General features: G+C 36.1%; 1 protein-coding gene across 7 annotated transcripts in view; it reads right to left on the bottom strand.

The window, feature by feature from the left end:
* The window catches only part of LOC108244521 (protocadherin-15), a 189,349-nt gene that overhangs the window by 104,633 nt on the left and 59,088 nt on the right, over nt 1–25,628 (bottom strand). For 6 of the 7 annotated variants that reach the window (XM_037973638.1, XM_037973639.1, XM_017430798.3 and 3 more), the window contains exons 3-4: nt 14,875–14,889; nt 12,941–13,006 (exon numbers count right to left, since the gene is read on the bottom strand). In XM_037973638.1, coding sequence (XP_037829566.1) covers nt 12,941–13,006; nt 14,875–14,889 — 81 coding nt within the window. The remainder of the gene's footprint in view (nt 1–12,940; nt 13,007–14,874; nt 14,890–25,628) is intronic. The other variant, XM_037973640.1, reaches the window with a different exon arrangement.

The raw sequence follows: 25,628 nt of genomic DNA, 5'->3' as shown, positions 1-25,628 counted from the left end.
ATTACTTGTGCTCAACTCCTTTTGAAAAATGATTCTTTTAATAATTTATTTTAAAAGTCAAAAGAGCCCCCATGTTGCAAATTCATTAATCTAAAGCAGAGCTTTACATAAATATATCTGCCTCGGTAACTCGATAGGTGAGCTATATCCTTTTGAAAATCTAAACTTGTAAGTTATGAGGTTGGTAAAATCATATAGGGGGGGGCAGAGAATCTCTTATTTCTCATGTTAATTGAACCCTAGTTTCCCTGCTGTGACAGGCAATATTCCTACTGCTTCAGCCACGTCCTCTCTCACAGCTGTTGTCCTCATCAGTCTCACACTCATTTTCAGAAAGGACCTAAACAGTGTCTAACATACTATCTACTTCACTTCTAAGTAAATAAATAAATAAAGTCTCTTTGGTAGCTCATGACTCAGTGCCATTATGGTCAAAGGAGCCACTGATCTGAGCTTCATAGACTAACCCTGCAGGGACAACACAGAGGGCTCACATTTATCCAAAATATCAATAATGCTGGCATCCCTTGAAGATGGCAATAGATAAATGTGGAGAACTATTTCTGATAAAGGTTGCAAGCTCAAAATATAAAAAAAATTGTGATAGATTATTCACAACTGCACAATTTAACAAATGCAAACATAGACTTTCATTTAAAATGCAATTAGATCTAAATCCTTTGTCTGAATTCATAGGACAATCATTGTGCTATAAGAAAGACTATCAAAAGGAACAACTTACTTTAGGAGAGTAAATACAGGACACAAACAAAATAATGTTATCTAAAATTGAACTCAAGCACTAAATTCATTTTATTGAAAAAAAAAATAGTTTGGCATGATTTGAACTTTAAGAAATCAAACATTAAAACATGTGTTCTTGTGTGAACATCGTACACTAAAGTCAATAAACCTGGAACCCAACCCAGCTGGTGTTTAATGAGCATTGCGTGGATATTAAAACATTACAGTGCTTTACTGATAAAATATTTAGTATCTGCCGAAGCAGCCACATTAAAAAGTGCACGTTATCTCAGACTGCCCTCGTGGGGACTGTCCACTTCATCCCTTCCTTTCCACTGGCTCATTTTATCACAGCCTCATCACTGCAGTTTTCACACATGGTTGCAGCACAGGTTTGCTTGTCTACAAATATTTCAGGCATGAGCTGTTCATAGACAAGAAAAATTAACCCTTAAAAACTACTTGATATAAAAATGTTGTTGTCTACTTATTTTTTAAAGTTCCTTCTTCTCTAAAACAAACCAGGAGATAAAGTTAGTTATGTATTTGCATTGTTACATCAAAAAAAAAACAACAACATGTGTTTCTCATCTTTTGAATACTACACAAGCATTTAAAACATCTCTTATTGCTTCTCACATCATCTGCTTTGTTCAGCACCTTTAAATGTCTGTGAAATCTCTTTTTTTAGGGAGCCACAGGCAAAAGGCTTAACATATAGGGCTCATTTTTCAATAACTATAAAATTAAAGTATAAAACTTTTCAAGACGAGAAAAAAAAAATTACGTACTCTACACCACTTTAAATCAAAAGGCAGTACTGTTCAGTCATTACAAAAAAGTCCCTACAGCGGATTATATGTATAAAGAACCGCTGTGCCTCATTTAAATAAAATAAAAAGAGAAAGAAACTGGTAATCTACATCTTAGATACTTGACAAAAAACATCTTTAGTCACAGTAAGTTGTCAAAAAGCAGTAACTATAGAAACACAACCTGAAAAGAAAATGTTTTTGTTTAAAGGTCTAGAGGTGGTGCACCAAAGAAGTCTTATTTTTTTAAAACTTTCTTCAAAATTGTTTTCAGGGTTGTTTAATTGACTTCCCTGTCTCTCAGGTATGTGTGATAGCTGTTCCCACAGACTCGCTCCTCAAATATGCACTCACATGAGCAAATACAATGCAAACATGCAGCAGCTGTCAAGAAACCCAAAGGGTATCATGCAAAATTAAAATAGCAAATGTGTTAACCAGCATCAAATGAACAAAAATGGAACATTACTGCTAACTTTGCACCAAGAATGCTTTATAGTGCCTTATTACTTTTGATATATTTTTAAATAATAAAAAAAAACATCTGTCTTCTGCATTCTTCTGATTAAAAAAAAGTGAAGTTCGACTGCCAAGTGATAAAACAGTCATCCAAGATGTCATCCTGCCAAGTTTTGTGACAAACATTTTCTTCCTTTGAAGGATTGTTTCAAATGTATTTTTAAATTGAACAAAATGTTAGTTGTTAGTATGAACCTGCTGAGATTGTTTGGAGCCAAAAGCATAAATTAGTCAACAACAGCCTGGCCTGTCCAAAACGGATTCAATTTCAGCCTGGTAGAACTTCTTTCCATCACTTTGGCAGCTAATTTGCATGTGCGGATTGCTGAAAAAGCTCACAGACAAACTCCTTTTTTTTTCTTACAACAAACAGTTTAAAAATCATCATAGCGGAGCTGGGCATGTCTTTGTTTTCAGCAGCATGTAGTTCTCCTGACCTCACATCTCTGAATAACTCCCACTTGAAATCTGAAAACACTTCAAATTAAAATATAAAAACGAAAAAATGAATGGGGGAAAAAAATGAATGCTTACACTAACAATACATGCAAAACTTGAATAAATATGTGTTTTACTTTTAAAAATAATTCCACAAAATGCATATGAAGAGTCACAAATAAACAGGTACATATACAGTAAATCAGAACAAGATGTGATCTGTATTTACTTTTCATCATTGCAAATGCAAGGGATGATTTACATGTTAAAAACAATAGTGACTCTTGGATGATCTGAGAGTATTAACAAGGCTTTTTGTGTAAATCTAAAAGAATATGAGAATTATAGCCAAATGCACCCTACAAATATATGCTCATACAAACAATAGCACTTCAACTTTGCCTGTAAACAAATACGTACAGTGAAGACTTACATGTAATTTTTTGGTTTAATGTATCTTTTAATTGTACTTCTACCTCATTTCCATGTCCCCAATCATCACTAGGAATGCCTAAATTCCACAAACTGCCTCAACTAATGCTTGACATTTGGACTTTTCATTTGGTGAAACAATCCATGCAATATAAAATGAATGTTTTAATGTCTTAACTTCCTGAATATCTTTTACAGTTCACAGTTTGTAGTACTTTCCTATAACCTTTGTTTTTGTGCGCTCAACTTTTGATATTAAAGTATACTGAAAGGACACGTGTCCATAGAGTGGGTCAGTGACATCACATGAAATATGCAAGTTGATCATACATCATTTATGTCACAGATATCCAGAGTATCTTACAAAGAGTTACCTACATTTTCTGGCATGGTAGTTTATCTTTAACCCTCCTTAAAAAGTTTTTAAACAGGTCATAACACTAAAGCAGGAAACATGTTGCCAAGGTAGAATGGACATTCATTACCTTGACCGTGAACTGGTATTTCAGACCTAACTCTCTGACAAAGAATGGACTGCCTCGATCTATGACTCAAGTCTCGTCAGTGCTAAAATGGCAGACAGCTCTGTATTTGTCCATACTTCTTTGGGTTGCATTGATTCGATGAATGTATTTGCAGAACAAAAATGTCATGCAGTTTGAGAGGGTGCAGGAATGACTTGAACAGATTTTTTTTCCGGTTGTAGACTGGGAATATTTTCATCAATGGAGCCAGGCAGGGTAGTCACAGCCCTGTGAGATATCATGTCAAAGCTCAGATTTCACATGACATGTGAGATGGGTAAAATTATTTCCTTATGTTCAAATTTTGGGAGCAAGTATCAAATATCCACTCATACCCAAAACTTTGCTAAACATTGAAACAACATTTTGTTGGTATTAGTCACAACTATGGTTTTACCCAACAGTACTGATGTATATCCATTTTATGGATATACATTGTTTAATGGATTCATTTATTCATAATTCAAAACTGTCCATCTCTCTGACAAAGGATGCAGATTGCTGTTGGAATTATAGCTTTTGTCCAATGTAGAAAAAAGTAGCAACAATAAAACATTTTCTGCCTGAGTGTGTGGATATTGGCAGTTCCATAAAAGCATTTTTTCCCTTTACAGCAGGAAAGGCTCTCAGCAACACAATGAAGTGTAAAATATATATATATATATATCCAAAAGTGTCAGTTTGCAATAAAACAAATTTATATTACTACATTTCCATGAAGCAATACTTACTTAATAATGGTAAGACAACAGGAATCTGGTGAGCATAGTTAAGTGAAGACTGAAGACATTGTGCTGTTAGTATTTGTTCTGATATCCCAAGAACGTGTCTGAACTACGCTGACACAGTTTACTCAGTAGTATTTCAGGCTTAATCTAGAAATACGGCAGAAGATACCATGGGAGGGTGGGGGTTGAATCAGTTACCAAACACTGCTTTTATGGCAGTGAGGTTACTGGAGTGCATACAAAATCTAATTTAATGGCATACCCACAAAGTAGTTTCTTGTGTGCATATAATCTGCTTTGTAGAAAACACCCACTCACAAACCCATTCCTTTCACAAATATTTTTTTTTCTCTATCTCCTTCATTTGTAACTAGAAAAACAGGGGAGACTGATCAGAAATCAAGACGGAAAGAGTAGCAGTGTCTTTGCCCTGGAGGGCCAACAGATATCTTACAAACATCCAGCAGCATCCTTTGTTAGCATTTCAATGTGAAATCTCCTAATGTGAAATCTCACAATAAATATGGTAACAATAATAAAAAAAAAAATTGCTGATATTTTTTACAGGTCTTCTGCAAACTTCATTTTCATCAATAAAAATAAAAATTTGAAATGCTGAGAATACAACTGAGTTGTTAGTAGTGTGAATTTACCTCAAGGTTTAAGCTAGTATATGACTAGGCTGCAACTGTTGGAGACTAGTTGGGAAACGACATTCAGGATAGACAAAATGTCTTGAAACTTTTGTGGGGTTCTCAATTTTTTTTGTTGTGTGAGTTTTAGAGGCTCAGAGTCTTAATGCTTGAATATTAAACATGTTCAAAAAATTAGCGCAACTAACTTTCTCTCAAAATAGTCAAAGAGTCATCATGGGTGTCTTGAAATCATCTCAAACCATTCTCAGTTTAGTTTCTGTAATTCTAGAGTGCTAGAGTTGTATTTTGACACCTGTACTGGGCCTTCCCTTATTACAGAAAATATCCAAGGTTACAGCCCCAAATGTCCAGGTCTTTTATTAAAAACACGGGTCTAAATCTGCCTTCAATTCAAAAGTGTACTCCATTAGATGAAATCAAAAATGTAGTGGCGGCTTCCAAGGTGGATACAAAGTGGACCAAGGCGGGTACAATGTGGGCAGCTGTGGGTAACAACATAATATGCATGGCAGAGAATACAGTTTTGCAAGCCGTGCACACAAAAGCAGGTCCTGATTTTCGAAAATTAGCAGTGCTCACAGCTGGTTGCACTCATAAATTCAAAAGGACTGCAAGAGACAAGTTGCTGATTTTCAGTTGCGATGGATTTTTGTGCATTTTTTAAAAGTGTCCCAAACATATTTCATTTAATAATTTTGGATTCACAAATGTAGTAACCATGATCACACTAACAGAGCACCAATGTTCTGATGAAAGATGGTAAAGTGGTAAGGTGGTAAAATGTTAACACCCCCCCCCCCACTCCACCACCACCACCTCCCTCCACCCAATAGCTTCTATTGTGTGAGTGCATAAATGCCTGAATCAATAGTAATTTATCAAGCACTTTATTCTACATCCACTGTGACTCTGGCCATCACAATAACTGATCAGGTAGTTTAATCTCAGCAGCAACATTTCTAATGTGAAGCAGCAAACACTGGTCTGCTTGTCTGCTGCTTAAAAATGAGCCCCAGTTATAAAATATGAATGCCCAATCATTTTAATGCATGTTCAATCTAGAATGAGGATTAAACTACTTTACTCCCTAATTATAATCTGCTGGAAAATAACAGATGAAACAGAAATTACCAGCGGACATAGATAAAAAAACCCAACAATAAAGGTAGTTTCATAGAGCATGCCACCTTGAAATTAGGTTTGACAAAAAAAAAAAGGATTTGTATAAAGTTCTCATAAACACAAGCACCAGTTTAGAAATATACTGCAAATCTATTTCCTTGACTTGAAGGTAACACACATATACAGACACAAATAAACCTTCAAAATGGTAATGCACCACTCAACCAAGAAACCCTACAACTTGAGTGTAAATAAGGGAAAGACTTGAACAATTCTGGCTCCAATTCAGCGCAAACTTTAAAGTTATGAGTCAAACTGGATTTCAGGTTTTCAGCTGGTCTGTGCCACAAACAGAGAAAAAATACAGAGAAGCTAGCAACTATCTTTCCGCTCTACAGTCTCTACACGTACATAAAAAGAGAGGCTGCAGTAAAAAAAACAAAAAAACAACAACAAACCCCCCCCCAAAAAAACAAAAAAAAGCTTGGATTCCCAAAAAGAGAATAAAGAAGCACATTGTATGATGACACTATTAATCTAATGTGACAATACCACCACATTCTGTCATTCTGTGGAAAAACCGGTGGAATAATATAGTAATGTTGGTGTGCTCACACTGCCAGAGCCGCTTATAAAAAAACCATAGGCTTCTCTTGGCATTAAAAAAGAATATCTGCCAAGAGAAAACAACACTGTTCTGTGAGCTTAGCACAGACCATTTACTTCGCATGTTGTGCTTTTCTCTGATCATAAACACATTAAATTAGATTAAGCAATTTTAGTCAGATAAGATTAGCATCACACAGACTGCATTCTTCATTGATATTTAAACACCCAAACCATCCAAGTATGCTCATGCAGATGATGATACAGTGCAGCAGAACACATGAGAGGCCTGTTTTTAATGGGTAATGAGGATAAACACCAAGTGATTTACAAGAGAAACAGAGGTAATTATGCTCACTGTTTAGTCCTACAATATATTTTAATTGTTGTCTTTATATGCCTATTAAATACTTTTTCCCTCATTCTCTTTCAATGAAAAGTAATAGTAATAACACTTTCAGTAGTTTTACAAGAAACATGTAGTCAAGGAGTTTGCAGGCTGTTGCATGCCACTTTAAATTTGACGGACAAAGACAATAAGTGGCTGCTAAGCTGACAGTTAAATTGTTTTATGTAAATATGATTTTTTAGGTAAATGACTGCTACATACTGGGGTAGTGACAGTGTACTGAATGAAGTACTTAACTAAGCCTCACTGAATAAACCTCCCTCCTGTTTCCCCCTCTAATCCACAAGGACCAGGTGCACACTAATCCCAGCCTTTCAGACACACCATAATTATATATTGATGACCTTAGCAATCATTACATCCAGGCATGATCATACAATAGAAAATGAATCAGTGTATATCTGTTTAACATAGACAAGGGAACAGAGGCATTAATCAGACACATGCAGTTTTTTTTTTTAAGTGCAACTCACAAATAACTGCTAGATCACTGCTAGATAACTGCTAGTACACATCCACACCATCAAATGGAACTTGGGTTGCTCCCATTTGAGATATTTGTCCATATGTTTCCACTTCTGCTTAGTTGCCATAATGATTCACAGCAGAAATGTCACACAAACGCAATATGGTCCTCATAAATGAAAGAAAAACATAATCAGGGTTATGTTTTTGTCATATTCAAAATGTGTGACTTAGAGTTTAAAATTTTTATAGCAACTGGCAGCATATGAGGTCAAAAATCTGTTGTTTTACAGTTCTCACATAAAAGATTATACCTCGTTAAAAATAATAATGCATTTCTAATTTTGTCTTGAGTTAGTAAAGTTTTCTAAAAGGAGAGGTGAAAAGTTGAAACACATGTAAACTTGCATTAGTAATAATATTATCCGTTTTCAGCTGCTTTGTTGTTATCAGCTAGCCAATTACCCTAAATAACTGAATCGTTCTCTAAATAAATGTTGCAGCAGCTGGGGTACATACACCAGCTGATATCAGGTACTACTCAATGAAATCTACTTGCAGTTTATCTATACAACCACTGTGTTGTTTAACGAAGCCTTAGAATAATGTCAATACTTAATGTTAAATCTGTGTTTATGTGCAGTGGTAAATTTTATCAACAGTTTTTGTCTCTGATGATGATTTGGTTTCCGTATCTCCACTGTAAAATCATTTAAAAAATACTTTTATTTTACAGTGGCAGATGGTTCAGACTACGCGATTAACATTAGTAAAACAGTAGTTTACAGAACCTTTCAAAATCAAGTTTTACATACTCTTGTTCACCTGGCTGCAGGAAGTCACCAACAAAAAACATAAAAAGGGGCTTTTGTTTCTCCCTTTACAGGCATTAAGACAGACCATGACCTGAGTAATTAGTGCTGGTTGGTAAGACTGACGTCTTAATACAGCAGCTATTTACCTTGACTAACATTTAAAGCTGGTGGTCTAGCTGTGTATTCTGCTATCAAATTCATTTATGGAGGTGACTGGAGGAGATAAGACTTCACAGCGTTCTTATCTCTGTCTTTGTGTTTGTTGATAAGATACCATCCTCATGTTGACTGAATGCAACAAGAGCTTTGAAAGCTCCATGTTGTGGCCCTGAAGTGTGGTAACTAACCCATGATACTGTGTTTGCCATTATAAGGCTAATGTCAACAAACAGCAAGAAGACATTACATCCTTAGCAAACTTTCATTTACTTTGTCTTGAATTGTATTTATAAACCTAATATTTGTGCCTTAATTGAAGTAGTAAAATGATGATTTGACCATAATGTTTAGGTCTGCATTACAAACATGCAATGTACAGCAAAGAATGACAGCAATCTCTGAGTAGTTTTTTTTTTTCCATGTTTCTTAATGGTGTGTAATGTTAATATAGAGAATGCACAATTTTTAATGAACATACTGTAAAAACAATAGGCATTTTAAGAAACCAATGAGCCTTCCTGGGCCATTTACTTTTCTAAACATGTACAAGTATGCAAGAAATTTCAAGAAAATAAGTAAAATAGAAGTGTACCACAACTACATGTTCTTGTAGCCAACTGAATGACCGAGCTGCTGAAAATAACATCAGCAATATTAATTTCTTGAATTTGGTTGTTGTATTTATGACCATCAAGGGAAGACCCTGTACTCAATGGTGCAAGCATGCCAATTATACTTTGTCCTTCATACTGTCTAAAGACAGCTATATTGCTGCACTGACAGATAACTGTTTTATTGTGAAAAACTGTGAAATAGTCTTTCAAGGATCAATGTTTTTTTTTTTTTGGTTTTTTTTTTTACTACAGTTGGTAAAATAGTTGCAAAAGCTGTAAAAAGCTACAAAGCGCCATTCATCAATTAGCACCCCTACTGATAACTACTACTGTTTGACTCAAGTTACATTCAGGACTACAGTTTTTTGAAGTATTTGTTTTGGGTCAAATTGAGCTATAATAAAAATTAAATAAAAACTAATTTACTTACAACATTTAATTAAAAATATATATAATTTCAATACATAAGTAAAGTTTCTTGTTTTGTCAGGAAATTCTGTCGAAAAAAATAAAATATAGTGAAAACACTAAATTACCTAAAACAAAGTAAAACCACAAGCAACATAAAAAGCATGCATATCATAAAAACATGTATACTTCTTTGAAATGAGGTGGTGGTAAAAAAAAAGAATACACCATGAAACATTTCTAAATCTTGTGACGTAGTCTTTTATTGCCGGTGACAAGGTTTAGCTTTCCTATCAATCCACTTGCAACAAGTACATATTTCAGTGATACGACTACTTGCATCATCTGCCTGGCAGTATTACATTTTTTTGAACTCCTTATTCAAATCGGTGACAGCCTTCATGAAAATTTAATTATTTATCAGCATTTAAAGTGCTTCTACCTTGGCAGCACACATGCTAAATTGACTTTCTCTTGCTAAAAGCCCTTCAGTAAGACATATTTCTGATTTTATATAAGCTTGTAGTGCCTAATTTGAAGATGGACAAGAAAATGCATGTATGTTTTAAACAACAGTTGATGCTAATCATATATTGTCCCAGACAAGATAAGAGCTATAAGTCAGTATTATAATTTATGGACACGCTGATTTCCTACCATTGTAATATATACAGATAAAAAAAACAAATCTACTAAAGAAAGAATATGCTCTCTCAATGCCTATTTTCTCTCTCCACATATGGAAGTCCCACTACACAATGAGATAAAGATCTTTGCAATCTGATTAAATGCTTTTGGATTTTGCTCCTAGGCTAAGAAAGCAAAGAGCATATAGAAAACAAACTTAGTTTCCCCAATGGAGATCCACTCCTCAAAGTGAGTGAGACTTTATATGTGGTGTATGGCACCTGTCAGTGGGTCTGCAGAAGCACCAGCTAAGATAAATTAAACATGTTACGCTTCATTTGAGCAACTGGCTTGCTTTCCCCTTGTGGCTTTCCTTTTTCTAAAGTGAAAACCTCCCAGAATAAAAAACTCAGCAAACTGAAATGAAAAATGTCCATTTCTCGATGTCTGAGTACCGACAGCTGTTGTCTTAAACCCGTTAGATATAATTTTGCTCTGACAATCAATAAATAAACAACTGTTGATAAAGAATGATGAGTTCAAGTTTATAACCAGAAACGTTTTTTTTTTTAAACCTAGTTAATTAGTTCTAAAAGGTATGGGCTTTTTGCTGGGATCCTCTTTTCCACATTATCACGTTTTTATTCATATGTTGCTATTTTCTGGATTATTAGCTGGTTGTTGTTAGATGTCCTCAAGAGGTTTTCAGTATTGTTATTATTTAACCACATGGTATGTTTTCACGACTATCTTTCTCTCTTGTTAAATCAATTGGATCCTGAGCCCTAAATGATAATAACAGTTTCAAATGTAGATAGTTTATCCAAATGACCTTTTTTTTTAAGTAAAACAACACATCACCAGGTGATTGGGTTCATTCTGACACGACCTGTTCTTAAGCTACAAGAATCAAGCAGCTCTTTCATTCCTGATACATTACAGGGTCCTGGTTATCAACAGGTCTGTCTGTTCAAACGTATTTGTGTTTTTCCGGGTAGACTGCTTTTAGTCACATTTGAAATGAGCTGCTGGTGCCTTCGTTTTGTGCATTTGTGGCGTTTTAGGACTGTGCGCCTTCACAACTGGATACTCCTATCTGCACACAGACACTTGTTTGCTTGGCTGCCCCTAAATGAATTGTCCGAACAAGCTGAGGGAAAGATTACATATTTATTTTTTAGTATTTTATTACTCTTTCTTTTCTGTCCAAAAAAAGCAAAGTAAATAATGATAAAAAAAAAAAAAAACTGTTTGTAATTCATAGACTCGAGTCGAAAATAAAAGAATACCCTCAGCAAAAAAAGAATCTTATTATTAGATATTTGCATGGTTTCTGCGTGACCGACCATAAGAGATGAAACACATTTAAGAGGATAATTGCTTTGGTCAATAACAGTGGGTAACCTGTTTTACATTCTATTATGGGAAGGACGCGCCGTGTCCCGTTTCATCACAGAGAGATAAATAAAACGACAGTGAAGCCAGAGGAGACCCATATCCCAGGTAAATGAGAGCTTTATGAGAAAGATTAGTGCAAATCCCTTTGCACGGCGCACAAGAACATGTGGGGTGAGGGAGGCTTTCAGATACAGACTTGGCTACCTCCATCTCTTGAATTCCCTCAATAATCGATCAAAGCCTCAAATCACAGCTGCATTCAATGACAGGAAGGAATGTGAGAGACCAAATAACAGCATAAATAGTGAACTACTGCACTAACTAATGACTGGCCTCGTCTCACACGACCCACGTTTACATACTTGAGATACAATTATACACATAAGACATATGCATGTGTAATTTCTCTCTCAAAGACCCACGGACGCCCACAAAGAGGTGCCAAGAGTGCATACAGTGTTGCAGAGAAATGGAACATCTGTGAGAAACGGTTCTGACTGTATAAATAAGCTCTGGATGCCATCTGTAGTGAGAGCTGATCATTAAACTCTGTTAACTTGCAGAACTAATATCTGCAGGGAAAACTGTGTGAGACGAACACACACCTGCTCCATTTAAGGTAAAAAAAAAGCATTCCTCATTCCCTCGGTGAACACAAAGCTCTTCCCCAACCAGAATTCCTTTTCCCAAACATAAACATATCTGGAGGTACACACTTACTTATCCACATCATGATGGTAGTAAACACTCGAAACTCAAAGAGAAAGATAAAAAGGGCAAATTCAAGAAGGTGAGGTAATAAAAGAGATGGAAAACTTGAGACTGTTGAGAAGAATTGAAGGTGATGAAGAGGCTAGAAAGAAGATGAAAAAAAAGAAAAAAGAAAAGAAGAAGCGTGAGAGTTTCATCTGACGCACTCAAGTGCTGGATGTTTGATTTAAGCTCCACTGACTCCTGTACGGTAGAAACACAGGTATACCACAGTAAGTACAGTCTGGATGGGGAGTAGACGACTCATTAAAAGAGCCCCAAATCATGTCTGTATGCCAAACACCATCTGTATTCACTCAGACATGCACACACACACACACACACACACACACCTTTGCACGCAGGTCCATGTTACTTCAGTAGAGCTGCACAAATGGACCAAGTGCATAGAATTTACATTTTTTTAAAATGCAAAACACAGTCAAATGATTCGAACAAAACATCTTTTATAAGATGACAAGTACCATCAGCTGAGCCACTACACTCTGTTATACTACCAAGCTCAACAGTCTCAACAGGGGAAGTATTATTATGTATTGCATTACAAAAGCAACACTCACTGTAGCAAGAAAACAATCCCACCAGTGAATACCACTTCACTTGAGCACAGCAGCATTTATTATAATGGAATAAAGCATGAAGTAGAGGAAGACATAAGTGCAAAACGTCAGTGGGTAACTGTAAGATACGTACCATTGGGGCTCTCCTCGTCAACAGTCACTATGGTTGCAGGGGGGCCTGGCCGGGACAGCTTACACTCTGCATATACAAAAACACAAAGTTAAAAACAAAACGAAAAGTGACTGATTATTATGTGTCAACTACAATTGATTTAAGATTAATTAAATATATCTGATATTTTTTTATGTATATCAGGACATTTATTGAAGGTCTTAAGTACATTTCCGAAACCAAAGTAATCAAATAAATTCCTTTTATTTTACTTCATTGACACTGTTTTTAGGTGACATTTTAGTCAATTTTAAATATTAAGCCAGAGTCCAAATTGCTTTAACTTGATGAATGTATTGATGTATGACCAAACAATCAAAAGTAAAACTGCCATGGACTATTTCAGATACTTTTCAATCCATCGTTGAGATTAGTGATCAGTACATTCTGTATGGCCAAATCCTGATAATTACTAAAATACTTTACACAAGTTCTGCTGAGTGGATAACTGCTCAGGCTTGAGTCAAGGCACTGAGGTCTTTGATGCAGACTTTTCACGGCTGGTACAAGCCACGTCTGTCAACTGATTTTGCAGGTTATTCGCCTTGCCCTTGACAAAGTGTACACAAACAAAGCTTAGATGGTGCAGTGAAGAACTCTGGTAGATAAGAAACTGCAACTAGGCATCTGATTAGAGCATTTGAAGAGGTTTTTGTAAATTTAGTGAAGCATAGAATTTGTTGGGTAAGCAGCTTTTCTAACGTGTGATAGTTAGGTAAAATGTGCATTCCTCTTTATATTGCTGATTAGCTTAAATGTTCTCTCCTGATGTGTATCTCTTTTTGTTTCCTTTTTGTACCATTTTAAGCCATCATGAACTCCCAAACTACAGTGGTAAAGTGAAGTGGGTTTACTGGAGGGTGGAGAACAAAATTGGGTCTTTTTATCATTATATCTATCCATCAATTCATTTTCTTTACTCATTCGATCCTGTGTAGAGCGCGCGGAGCTGGTGCCTATCTCAAGCGTTCAGTGGGTGAGAGGCACTGTGCGATATGTTTGTGTCCTCTTAGCACATCACATAAGTTAAACAGCCGCTTCTCAGAAAACGTGATGGAAAAGAAGAGTTTGAACAAATGAAGAGTCTATTGAACTTTGGTGAGCATTAAAATTTGTTCTGTTAAAAAAAAAAAAAGTTGCGTTTGTAGTTGGTGGTGAACACTTTGAGCTTCCAGATTAAAATTAAATTTAAAAAGAAGGTATTTCATGTTTCTACTGGATTTAGAAACCACTGTAATTATTATAATGTGAAAAGTCATTCCAATCAACTAGCTTCAGTATTAAAATTCAAGTTTTAGTAAGACCCAATTAAAATGTCATGACACAATGTCTAATAGTCACATCATTACCATAGAACAGCATTGGAAAAGTGACAGTAAATGCTGTGTTTCACTGGTCTAAAGAATTAAACCAAAAAATACTGTTATAGTGTCTCTCTGTCACACAGATGGATCCTTTTACAGCAAGTGGCTTCAGTGACTGCTGCAGAGGAACATCAACAGTAATTGACCATACGATCCTGACACGAGACAAACAGGGTGGCAAAAGCACAAGGCACCATCATGAACAGAGTGCGAGTGAGCGAAGCTTCACAGATGGAGGAGGTCACAGCAGCTAGATGGTACAAACACATGGGGCACAGGTAGTGGCAGCATGACAAGCAGCACCAGATGGGGCAGTGAAGGGGGTGGAGAAGGTAGAGGAGGCAGGATAAAGGGAAGTGTCTAGTCTAGAAGAACTGCAAGGCAGTTCGACTGATGTAAGGAAAGTCTGGAATTAAGTGTTTTTTCTTTTTTTTTTTTTTTTTTGCTACAGGGTATGACGGACGAAAATGGCAGAATACAAGAAGGTAATAACACAAAAGGCAAAAAGACAACAGATGCTTGCCCTCTTACCCTCATACTGCCAGTCTGAAGGAGTCAGAGGTTAGTGTAGCCAGAGGGAAGCAGAGCAGAAGCATGAAAGGAAGAAGTAAAAAAAAAGAAGAAAAAAAAAGAGAGATCAAACATTTAGGAAAATGTTCAGAAGTTGGGAAAGAAGAGAAAAATATCACTGCAAGAAAATAGCTGTTAGGGTAGAAGAAACCTTTTATAAGAATGAAGACACAAAGAGAGAGAGAGAGAGGGTTTTTGGGGTGAGAATACTGAAAAAGTCTTCAAAAGAGGAATGGCAGATTTAAGTGATTCACACAGTTTTTACAGATATGGTCAACAAGTCTCGTACTGCTGGTAGCTGCTGGCTGACAATTTGAAACAGAGAAAGTAGGAAGGGGCATTAAAGACTATAAATCAGATTAAAAGAACACATCCTGAATGTAAAATAAATAGTAAAATGTTCTGTAAAAGGAACAGCAGTAGTTAAACAGTGTGCTGCTATCCGTTATATATTTTGCTCGGCCTCCTTCTAAGATATTGAATCTTGGGCAGCTTGTTGCCAGGTCATGTCATCTTGCATGTAATAGAAGATGGGCACAACAACGAACCACACCATCAGTCACTGCTCTAGTGTTTCACACCCACCTTCTGTTGCTGTCCTCAGTTGTGCAATCATGCACCTGTTACCAGGTGCAAAACAGTGGATAGTTTTCTTATTAAATATGCATAACCACAAGCCTTCACTATCGTGGTGTTCCAAAAGTACAAATTAACCAGAAATAAAACCCTGGATGTGTTGATGCATGCATTTATGAACAATCCCGTTTCTAAAAATACATATGTATGACAAGCAAAGAAAACAAAAACAAGTTGCACCTTTTTGCCTTCTTTTGCTGGTTGCAAATTTATCTAAAGCTTTAAAAATGACAAACCACGCAGGCATCCGCGTCCTTTCATGTTGTTGTCACTTTGAAGATCAGTAAAAGCGATTCCTAACCTACAACCCGTGACAGAGTTATTATCAAGATGTACCTATCTTTTACGGTGTATTCAGCGTTAATTTTCAGAGTCAATGATTTTAGAGCGAATTAGAAAGCCTGTACCTGTCTGCTGAGGAAATAGAGTCTCCTCTGATAGCAGCAGGATGAACAGAGCAAGTGGGTCACACCTTGCAATGAGTCATAAACAAGCAACATGAAAAAAAAGTCTCCTCTGAAAATTATAATGTTTGTGAAGCAAAAGAGCGTGCATGTGTGCATCTGTGGCATAAAAGTTATTGGGCTCATTTTGAGAAGCTTCTCTGTGGATCAGAAATGGTCTGTTTTGTTAGTTTTTGTTGTTGTTGTTTTTTGCATGTGTGTTTTCAAGCCAGTGTGTGGCTGTTTTTTCTGCTTGCACATCCTCGCGTGTGTGCAAGTAGGTTTAAGTGGTAGTTTTGGCAGTAGGGGAGAACGATCTGAAGAGTCTACTTTCAAGACAAGAGGAAGAACCAAGCAGAGATGAGGAATGGCACCTCCATTTTCAGCAACAACAGGCTGATACTGTGATCAGAGCACTGCGTGTGAACGTACACAAAAACCACAAAGCGGCAACCTCTGCTCACAGTCGTGTTTACAACAAAATTGAAATGATCCAAACTTCTTGACACATTTAAACCTTTAAACAGCAGGTGATGTTTTTCTATTTTAAAAAAGCCTTGCAGCTTAATGGGAGAACATAAAAGACTTTTTTCCCCTGGATTTTCACTTTCCTGTGGTTCTTTGGATTTAAACAATTATGTGACAAATCACCTCTCCACACAGTCCTCCAGTGATCAAAATTAAAGAAACAGCAGGGCTTGAAATTCAGTTTTCCAGAACTACAGGGAATCCCCCCCCCCACTACTTACTTGCTTCTCAATAAAGGTATTTATTCATAATAGACCGGATACTCCTTGAGCTAAACATATGTTACAAAGCTCTATTCTTACCTTAGATCACATGCTGTCAGTTTCCAACCTGACAGTTTTTCTAGACTAAGAACAGTTATGTCATTTGCTAGCGCTCCACCTCTCCTCAACAGGGATCATCACTTTGAGCTGAATCTGACAGCAAAGTAAAAACAATTAAACCCCTAGTGTGAAAGGTGCCACAATAAAAAAACAACATAAGTAGTATTATGGATTACCCTAACTTGAATAGGGTCATATTTAGGGTAAAATAATAATGAAATAGCCCTCCTTGAAAGAATGTATATCACCAACGTCTTTCATACCAGAGTTATAGCTTTTTGGGTAAATCTATACAATATTAAGAGATCTTGCAAGAAGTGTATAGCTCAGAGAATATCACTATGACTAGCTACTACCACATCAAATTTAGCTCAATATCTATAAAATTGACTGAGTTAGAGCTATTTTTTTTGTGTTGGCGAAGGTCATTTAGCTGTGGCAGCTGTCTTGAATTGGGTTGACATCAATTGTTAATTATTTGTAGATGTTCATCCAGAGGTTACTTTCTGAGAGTTTCATTAAAAAATGTCCACTGGTTCATGAGATATGTTACTAATACTACAGAAAAAAAAACAAGCACCCACTCACACTCAGACAAAAATATTATCGCCTCTCGCCTTCAGCGGAGGACAATAATTAAACCATGTGAAGTGTTCTGATCTGAACTGCACTAGTTCATCCTACTGTAGTTGTCACTGCTTCTGGCCACACTCCAGAGACAACGTGTCCTCTGCCTCATCTTGCCCCACATGCACCTCGTTCCCTTTCTATTCACAGCACAACTGAAGTTACCACCTTGTGCTAACAATGACATGCCTGGAGCACTAATTCTCCCAATCGCTGTGTGCAAGATACACTCCTGTCAGGCATTGCCAGAAGATGGTGCCAGGAGGGAAGAAGCATGTATGAAACACAGAAACCACAATGTAGCCTGCTCGTTACAAGGCAGCAGTTCTACACATTCAGGTCTGCGAACACTTTCAAGTTCATATCAGTCAAACCTGTCTATACATGTGTTACCGAGAGGTGGTTGTGACGACGTGATTTGAATGATGACATTTTTGCAGAAACTGTAATACAAAATAGTGGGATTCTTTGAGAGCATGCATACTATCAGCAATTCTGTGCTTTAAAAAAATATGCAAGAAAAAGTTAGCAAATTCCAACAAATAGAAGAAACTACAGACATGTGGAGAAATAAAAAAAAGAAGATAGCATATGTGAATATTGTGTGAGTCGTGCTCAGTTTTGGGAAAATCTTCGATGCTGCTTAAAAATGGGAAGCAGTTAAAAAAAACAACACAGAGCAGAAAAGAGGGAGCTAAAAAAAGGTACAGTTGATGGCACAGCTCGGCAGGAGGGGCATGCCACAGCACGGTGCCCTCACCTACTGAGGTTCTGTATTTTTTCGACAAGTCACATATCAGTGAGCCTTGAATTTTGAACAAGATCCAAGGAAGATGGACAGCCTATGCCTCGGATCAAACTTTTCTGAGCTACACGGATGCATGGTAAAAAGGCTGGTGTTTGCTCAAAATGTTACGCTGCTTTCAAATATAAAACACTTTTTTGCCCCCTCTGATAGTTTTAATGAGGAAAAAAAAAGCTTTGGGCAAAAAAAAAAACCTTTTGAAGAAAAGATGTTCAGAAGGTCAGCAGTATTTTGACTATTCTTCATACTGAATAATAATTTCTACCTGCAAATTTATTTTTATTATGTTTTGTTGTGCCTGATATTGCTTGAAACACTGATTACAAGACATTCAGTTAAGTTATGTTTGGACATTTTCATAAAAAATTAATGATGTAAATCAAATCAAGTTTACTCAGTGGTTAAACATGGCCATCAGGATTGTTTATACTTCATAATATTGTAATTTTTTTAATATATTGAGGGGTTTATGAAAATAAATGACTTTTTTTCTAATCGTTTTTGTTGTTGGTTTGTTTATCATGAAATTTACACAATATGGAACACATCTGGTGGAAAAAAGAAAAAGGAACACAAAACTTCTGCCTGCCATTAGAATAAACTAAAACTGGATTGTTTGTGTTTATTTTGGTGCTTTGTTCATTTCGCTTTGTGTAGCTGTCACCCATACCCCCCACCCTCACCCCAGGAGACTAAGTCTCAAAATTCTGAGAAACCCAGAGCTGATTTTGACAATAATAGTGAAACTCAAATATTCTCAGAGGTGGGTGGTGGTGGGGGGGTGGGGGTGATTCTGTTTTACTTTGGGGCCTCCATAATTAAACCACACCTACCCTTCAGCCTGCGCATGACAGACATAGAATTGATGAAGAGCAGAGAGCGAAGAGTTTTATCTCTTTAATGGAGGAAAAAGAAAAGTCTGGAGGAGCAGTCACTTCAAATCAGGGACAAATGGGCTGACAAACACATCTGAGCAGGACATTCAGCAAATGGGTGGGTTGATACACTGATTTTTTTTCCCCACATCTGTTTACCCACAATACCTCTGGTATATGAGAACAAAAAAACAAACAAACAAAAAGAAATGGAATGATGGAAGCAAACTTGCTGTTGGAACTACTGGGATTAGTCAAAGATAAAAGATAAGACCTGTTTGTGTGTCTAAAACTTCTGACAGCTGACAGTAAGAAGTTTAATGAAATTATATTATTTGTTGAAATTTTCATTCCAGTCATTAAGGCCACCTAAGTTTTAATTAAAAAAAATAAAGTGATGCCTATTACCAGGCACAAAAATCCATTTACAGCGTTGGTGAATAATAAAACATTAAGCCACAAATACCATGATTAAACTAAATCAATCCACACAAATGAAAGGACTCAATATTTCTGCTAAATATCTGCACTTTTTATTTTGGATGAGACTGAACTGTATGTTGTTTTCTCATTAAAAAATGTACAGGTGAAACAAACCCAAAGCTTTTACAAATGGGATAAAATTCAGCTTCTTTATGTTTGTTGGGTTTTTGTTCACAGTTTTAATTTTTACTGTTAAGGTTCTAAATAAATGATTTTGCATCAGAGGCTGATGGAGCAATCTGGTTTACTCTTTTAGCAAGCGCAGGTATTTTGTTTTGGTTAAATAAATAAATTAATTAATTAATTTAAATGAAAAAAAAAACACTTCAAAGAGCAATCTAGACAACATGTCACAAAAAGAGTATTTTTTAAAAACAATGTACAAGAGTAAATTCAAAGGAATCTCATACATCTAGATTTTATTTTTCTTTAATAAAGTTCAACTTGATTCAATCTTGTTGAGTTCAAGAAGAGCCTGAGATTTTTTCTTCCTGTAAAAGTTTGAGAATCGCTGCTGCAGTTACAGGAAAACACTCTTAAAGTTTAGATTTTTCAACATATATTTCTCCCCTCGGGCTGGACCTGAGGTTCAGGTACAGTATGGATATAGTCATGTTTATATCCAGAGAAACTTTCCAACTCTTTACCTTATTCCCAAAATGAACCAAATGGTTCTAACTTGATCAGTTTAACAGATATTGAAATATAACTTGGTGTGTTAGTAGCTGATAATCATCTTCAATACTACATATTGCACAAGATCTTCAACTGTTGGAGTCAACCCAGTTTGTTTGTTAGTGATATATTTCATGAAACACTGGACAGATCTTTATGAAGCTCAAAAAGTGATAACTGAATGTGCATATATGTACAACTAATCAACTTTAACAAGTACAAAATGGTTAAAATTTGGCTTAGGAGTAGCTGAGAGTCCTGCCCAACACATATTCCAAATGCTAGCAGATCATGCAAGAGCTTCATTAAAAACTTCAACATTAACTGTTAGAGTCAGCCTTGTCTGTCTGTTAGCAAAATCACGGAATTAACTTTAATTCAGAACCTTCAGAAAGTAGTCACTGGCTGTACATCTACAACTGATTAACATTTGGAGTAAATGGAATTTAAAATGGCAGAAAATCCTAATCAACATTAGCCAACACAAAAAATACCCATGAGTCCATCAAATTTACAGAGGCTGAGCTAAAGCTTGATGGGCCTTATTCACAGCAAACTCCTGGGCTAACCCACATTGATGAGACTACACGTAACATTATTTTTAATGTTTGACCAAAGTGACATCATTTCTCAACATAAGATGATCTCACTCTAAAACGCGCTGCATTTCTTTAAGTAATGAAAGACCTTTAATTTAATTAAGCTCTTCACATTAGTCGAAAATAAAATATGGAGTTCATTAGCATTTATATGTTACAGAGCAGAAGCTGAGAAATGAGTCATAACTATGTTATGGTTTGCGCCTACCCAGATACCTTATTGCATCCATATTTCTCAAAACACAGAAGATTACAAGGGTTGGGATGCTGCTGGAATCTGTGTTTGTAGATCTTGTGACAGATACAAGCAGCTTGATCTATGAAAACAAGGAAACACAAACAAAAGTGTTGCAGTTTGTTTGTTAGAAGGCCCAGTTTCATGAAAGATGGTGGGAAATCGGAGCATGGGTAAAGAAGTCCATTAACATGTGTTTCAGATGGGGATAGATTTTTTTTTTAAACTGCAAAACACTGTACTTTGTACAAGATGTGCACCTAGAATACTATTGTTGGGTTTACTGAACCAAACTACCCACAAACAGGATAAATAGCGTCCATAAAAATGTGCTTCCCCCAATATTTTGTCCAAAGATGATATATGAGTAGTTAACTTGGTTTGCAATTTTATAGATTTAAAGAAAATGTTTTGGAAGGATGTACATGGAAACTACATAAATAATCAGAGAAAAGGTAAAGTAGACTGAGATCTGGATTAAAAATTGTTTTTATCTTGGTACACCATCTCAGACAGGTAATATGTTAACTTTTGTACATTTGACAAGCTTACACAACTTTGCAACAGTCTTGTCCTTGACACAAGTGACAAATACTTTGACTGTCTAAGGAATTCCAGTTTGATTTTAAGATGTTGATTGAGTCAATGCAATAAAAATAAGTATTTTATAACAAAGAAAATAAGTCACATTCAAGTACAAATTGGCAGTCATTTAGCGATACACTTCAGAAGCCAAACCTAAAAACAATCAAACACTTCTAACTTTAACCTTGGGCTAATTTGCACCAAACTAAAGAGATTATTTCACTAATCAACCAAATAAAGTTTCTTTGAAGCTGTAAAACTTCAATTAAAAGATGATTACTGGCTGTCTTGAGATGAATCAGGAGGACAAAATGATTGCAAGCCTCAACTGATTAAAAAATGCTTGTGGTAGCACAAAACAATTTTTTTTCCCCCACTAGATTATAACATGAAAAACTGAGGAAAAAACTGAGATCCTATAACACACTGACCACTGAAGCACCACGACATTAATACTACAGGCCTTAAAATATGTCTCAGTTCTATTGCAATGTTGTGTATATATAATACTGCCTTCTTAAAGCTTCCGCAAATTCACAAATATTTCCATCTCTAATTCACCTGAATGCAGTGCCATTTTTTTTTAGCAAGGTACAGCGTGTTACAATTCTGCTAGTTGCCATTTAGACAGATTAGAATCTTGAAGCAATGAACTACGACACAATGCAGTCTAATTCATAGAAACACGAAAATGACCACATCAAGACCACCTGTAGACCTCTGCCCACTTTGGAAAGAGTGTGAATTATTAATTAGCTTTTGTTTAGGCTTGGGGGCAATCCATCCAACTATCAAGATACTGGCAGCACATTAAAAGGTTACTAACTGGAGGCCTTGAAGTGCATCTGTGACCACAGCAGAACACAGGAGCCCTCAGTGTTGCCCTTGATGCAGAAGGAGTGTGCTGTGGGATTCCCTCCAGGTGAAGCCAGTGTTTCCTGGATCAGGGTAGTGCAGTAAGTGCTGCAGCGATGCTGGTAATTCAAGTATCAAGTAGAGTGGGGGTTTAGCTTTAAGAGGCTTTTTTTAAAACGTGCATGTGAAGTCATCATTCTCTCATGATGAGTTTGACTGGGTATATACCTAAATCTACTTTACAGTAACTCAAGCCAAGTGGTAGGTGTTCAGTCTGAGCAACAGCCAGTCTGGTTTATTTATTCTTGATGGCTGTGTTTTATGAATGGAATGAACATGTTTCAGTTGTAATGGTGCAGTTTTGAAAAACTGCAATGTTTGTGCTTGATTGCCAGGGTGTTCTGAAATCCTCAAATGTCACTGCGGTATAAACATCAGACGTAAGCCCTGTGCCATTTGCCCTGTAATGTTGACCTTAAAAATCAAAGCAAGATCACTTCCTCTGTTTATATTATACTAATGAACAAGTAGATGGGTAATATACAAGTATGTTCCAAAATATTTTTTTATTAAAGAGCAGTTTATGAAAATTGTTTGCTGATAATTTGATATAATATATTTTAAAAAACAAGTTGAGCAAAATAAAATAATAGAAAATATGAATAAAGAGTACAACAAATACTTTTCTGTAATCTTGTGCTTCACAGTGATGGCTTTAAAGTAAATTATATGAGGGATGCATACATTTTTAACATCTCATGATCATGTTTGTTTACTGTGGAACGCAACGGTCATGAAAAATGTTCTCAATTTGATTAACTGTCCCGCTTTATTTACTATGAATCAGGATGGTTGCAGCTCAGTCTGTGAATGCTTTTGCCTATTTTGTATATTTATATTCCTGTCAGGAGTTTAGATGCCTGTTCAACATCTGCTTCATTTTTTGTCTTCTTTAAAATGCTGCTTTAAAAGCAATATTTTAACTTAAGTATTGTTTTACATTATTAGCCACAATGATTAGCGAAGTTAGTACTAAGAATAATTTTGACACTTGGAACCAACATTCAGACTAAAAATTATGCATATGTATTAATAAAAAGTAAAAACCTCCATTCAGTAGTCGAACAAAACACAATAAATGCTTGATTTTCACATTCATTCATACTTCAGCTTTTTTGTAGTGATTTTCATATGAGAGTATTCAAATAACCTCAGAAGCAATTTAAGTCTTCACAAGGCAAGTCATCAGCTGCAACTTTGCCAAAGCAAGAAGGCTGTGATGAGATGAAGTCTGCTCACTGACATTTGGTACAAAAAGGCATTTTTACCTGCCGCTTGACTCAAGTCTCTGGGCTTTCCTGTGGCTTCTTCTGTAAAAGCACCTTCTTAGCAACCAATAAATCAAACTGCTGTTGCCCAGGAGTGGAGATCTCAAAAAAAATGACTTTTAAGGACATCTAACTGAACAAGCAATGCGGTCTAGAGGGCAGCACAGTCTCAATCAATATGGTAGACATTTACAAGAAACCTGCCAGCTCCTATAACAAAGCCCCTTTTTTTTAGATAACTAGAAAATGCAAATCATTTTACGAACTGCAATAAAACACACTCGCAGTCTCTTGAAATGGATAGTTATTAAAGCCTGACAAAGAAAAAGCTAAAAAATAAAGATGCAAAGTTTTTGTGAAAAAGGGCAAAAGCAATGAAGAGAAAAGTCAGAACTCATTTCTCATCCTTTAGCTGGATCCTCCTGTCATAAAATGTCCCCTACTGTATGTTCATATGCAATCATAAATGCTTCTGCCCTTTTACATAAATATCAGCCCCTAGTGATGATAAAAAAAGGCAAACAGAAAGTTATGCTGGCAAGGAGAGAAAAAAAAAAAGATCTTGACAATTCTTCTCAATTCAGGCAGTGCACCAGTGGTCCACCTGAAGGAATAATGTCAATATCTGCTGACCTCTGGTTCGACCCAAATTCACTAAAAAAACTTCAAGGTTGAAGGTTAGAAATGACTGATCCCTGAAGACGGCAGACGAGAACAGAGGAGACAAAGCAAACATGGACTCTATTTTGATTTCCCAGTTGAATTAAAGGAGTTTATTTTGCATGAATCCATTTCCACTGAGGCAGAGAGGTTTGCCGAGGGTCTGGCAAAGGGCTGCAGGCTAGAGGCATAAGCTGCCCAATAAATGCTTAAAGGCAAGCAGCAGGTTCAAAAACCACAAGCAGTCTATATATTATAGAAGGACTACATAAATTAGATCTGGAAGCTGCTCATTACCGCTTAGGTCCTATTGAGTAGTTAATATAATTATATTGTGTAAACACTCTTTTGTTCCAAATTATGCTGATCAATGCAAACAGTCACTTTATTATCATGAACTCCCAAGTGCATCAATAAAATGAGGCAACAACAATGTAGGTCAGGTAAAAGCTCTGAATCTTATCACAGTTATATGCAAAAAGTTAGAAGAAGGGTATATTCCATTAACATACTCATACAAATCTGCAAGTTGTCATTTGCACTACAGTGTAGTTTGTACTAAAGATATACTTTACGAATGCAAAAAGCACTTTGTGGTTAAAATATGTTTGTTTTAAACAATAACTTTGCAGGAGCCTCTGCTATTACCCTTGAAATTGGTTTGTCGCAATCCGCTAATGTATTTATACGTTTCTATACACTTCAAGATTTTGGAAATAGGCTGAACTGAATTTTCTATCAACATCTGCGGTCTAAAATCTCAAATTCCACTTATACTAATAGTATTTTTTTTTGGGGCTTATTAATTTTCTGAAGCCTCAACGTGTATTTGACAAGCCAGAATTTGGGAGAGCATCACACTTCAAGCAAAAGTATTTTGTTCCAACTGTAAATTTCAGTGCAACAGTGAAATTGCTTTAATACTTGGTTATTGTCAGCCCAGAATCTCTTAATCAGTCTTGCCAAGTTAATATATTTATATACTTGTACTCTGTAGTACATCTTCTGTGCTTCTGCTATATCTCACACCATGTTATGACTTATGACAGATAGATAGG

Source organism: Kryptolebias marmoratus, linkage group LG22 (genome assembly GCF_001649575.2).
Source record: "Kryptolebias marmoratus isolate JLee-2015 linkage group LG22, ASM164957v2, whole genome shotgun sequence".
NCBI lineage: Eukaryota > Metazoa > Chordata > Actinopteri > Cyprinodontiformes > Rivulidae > Kryptolebias > Kryptolebias marmoratus.
This window is presented reverse-complemented; position numbering and strand designations above follow the sequence as displayed.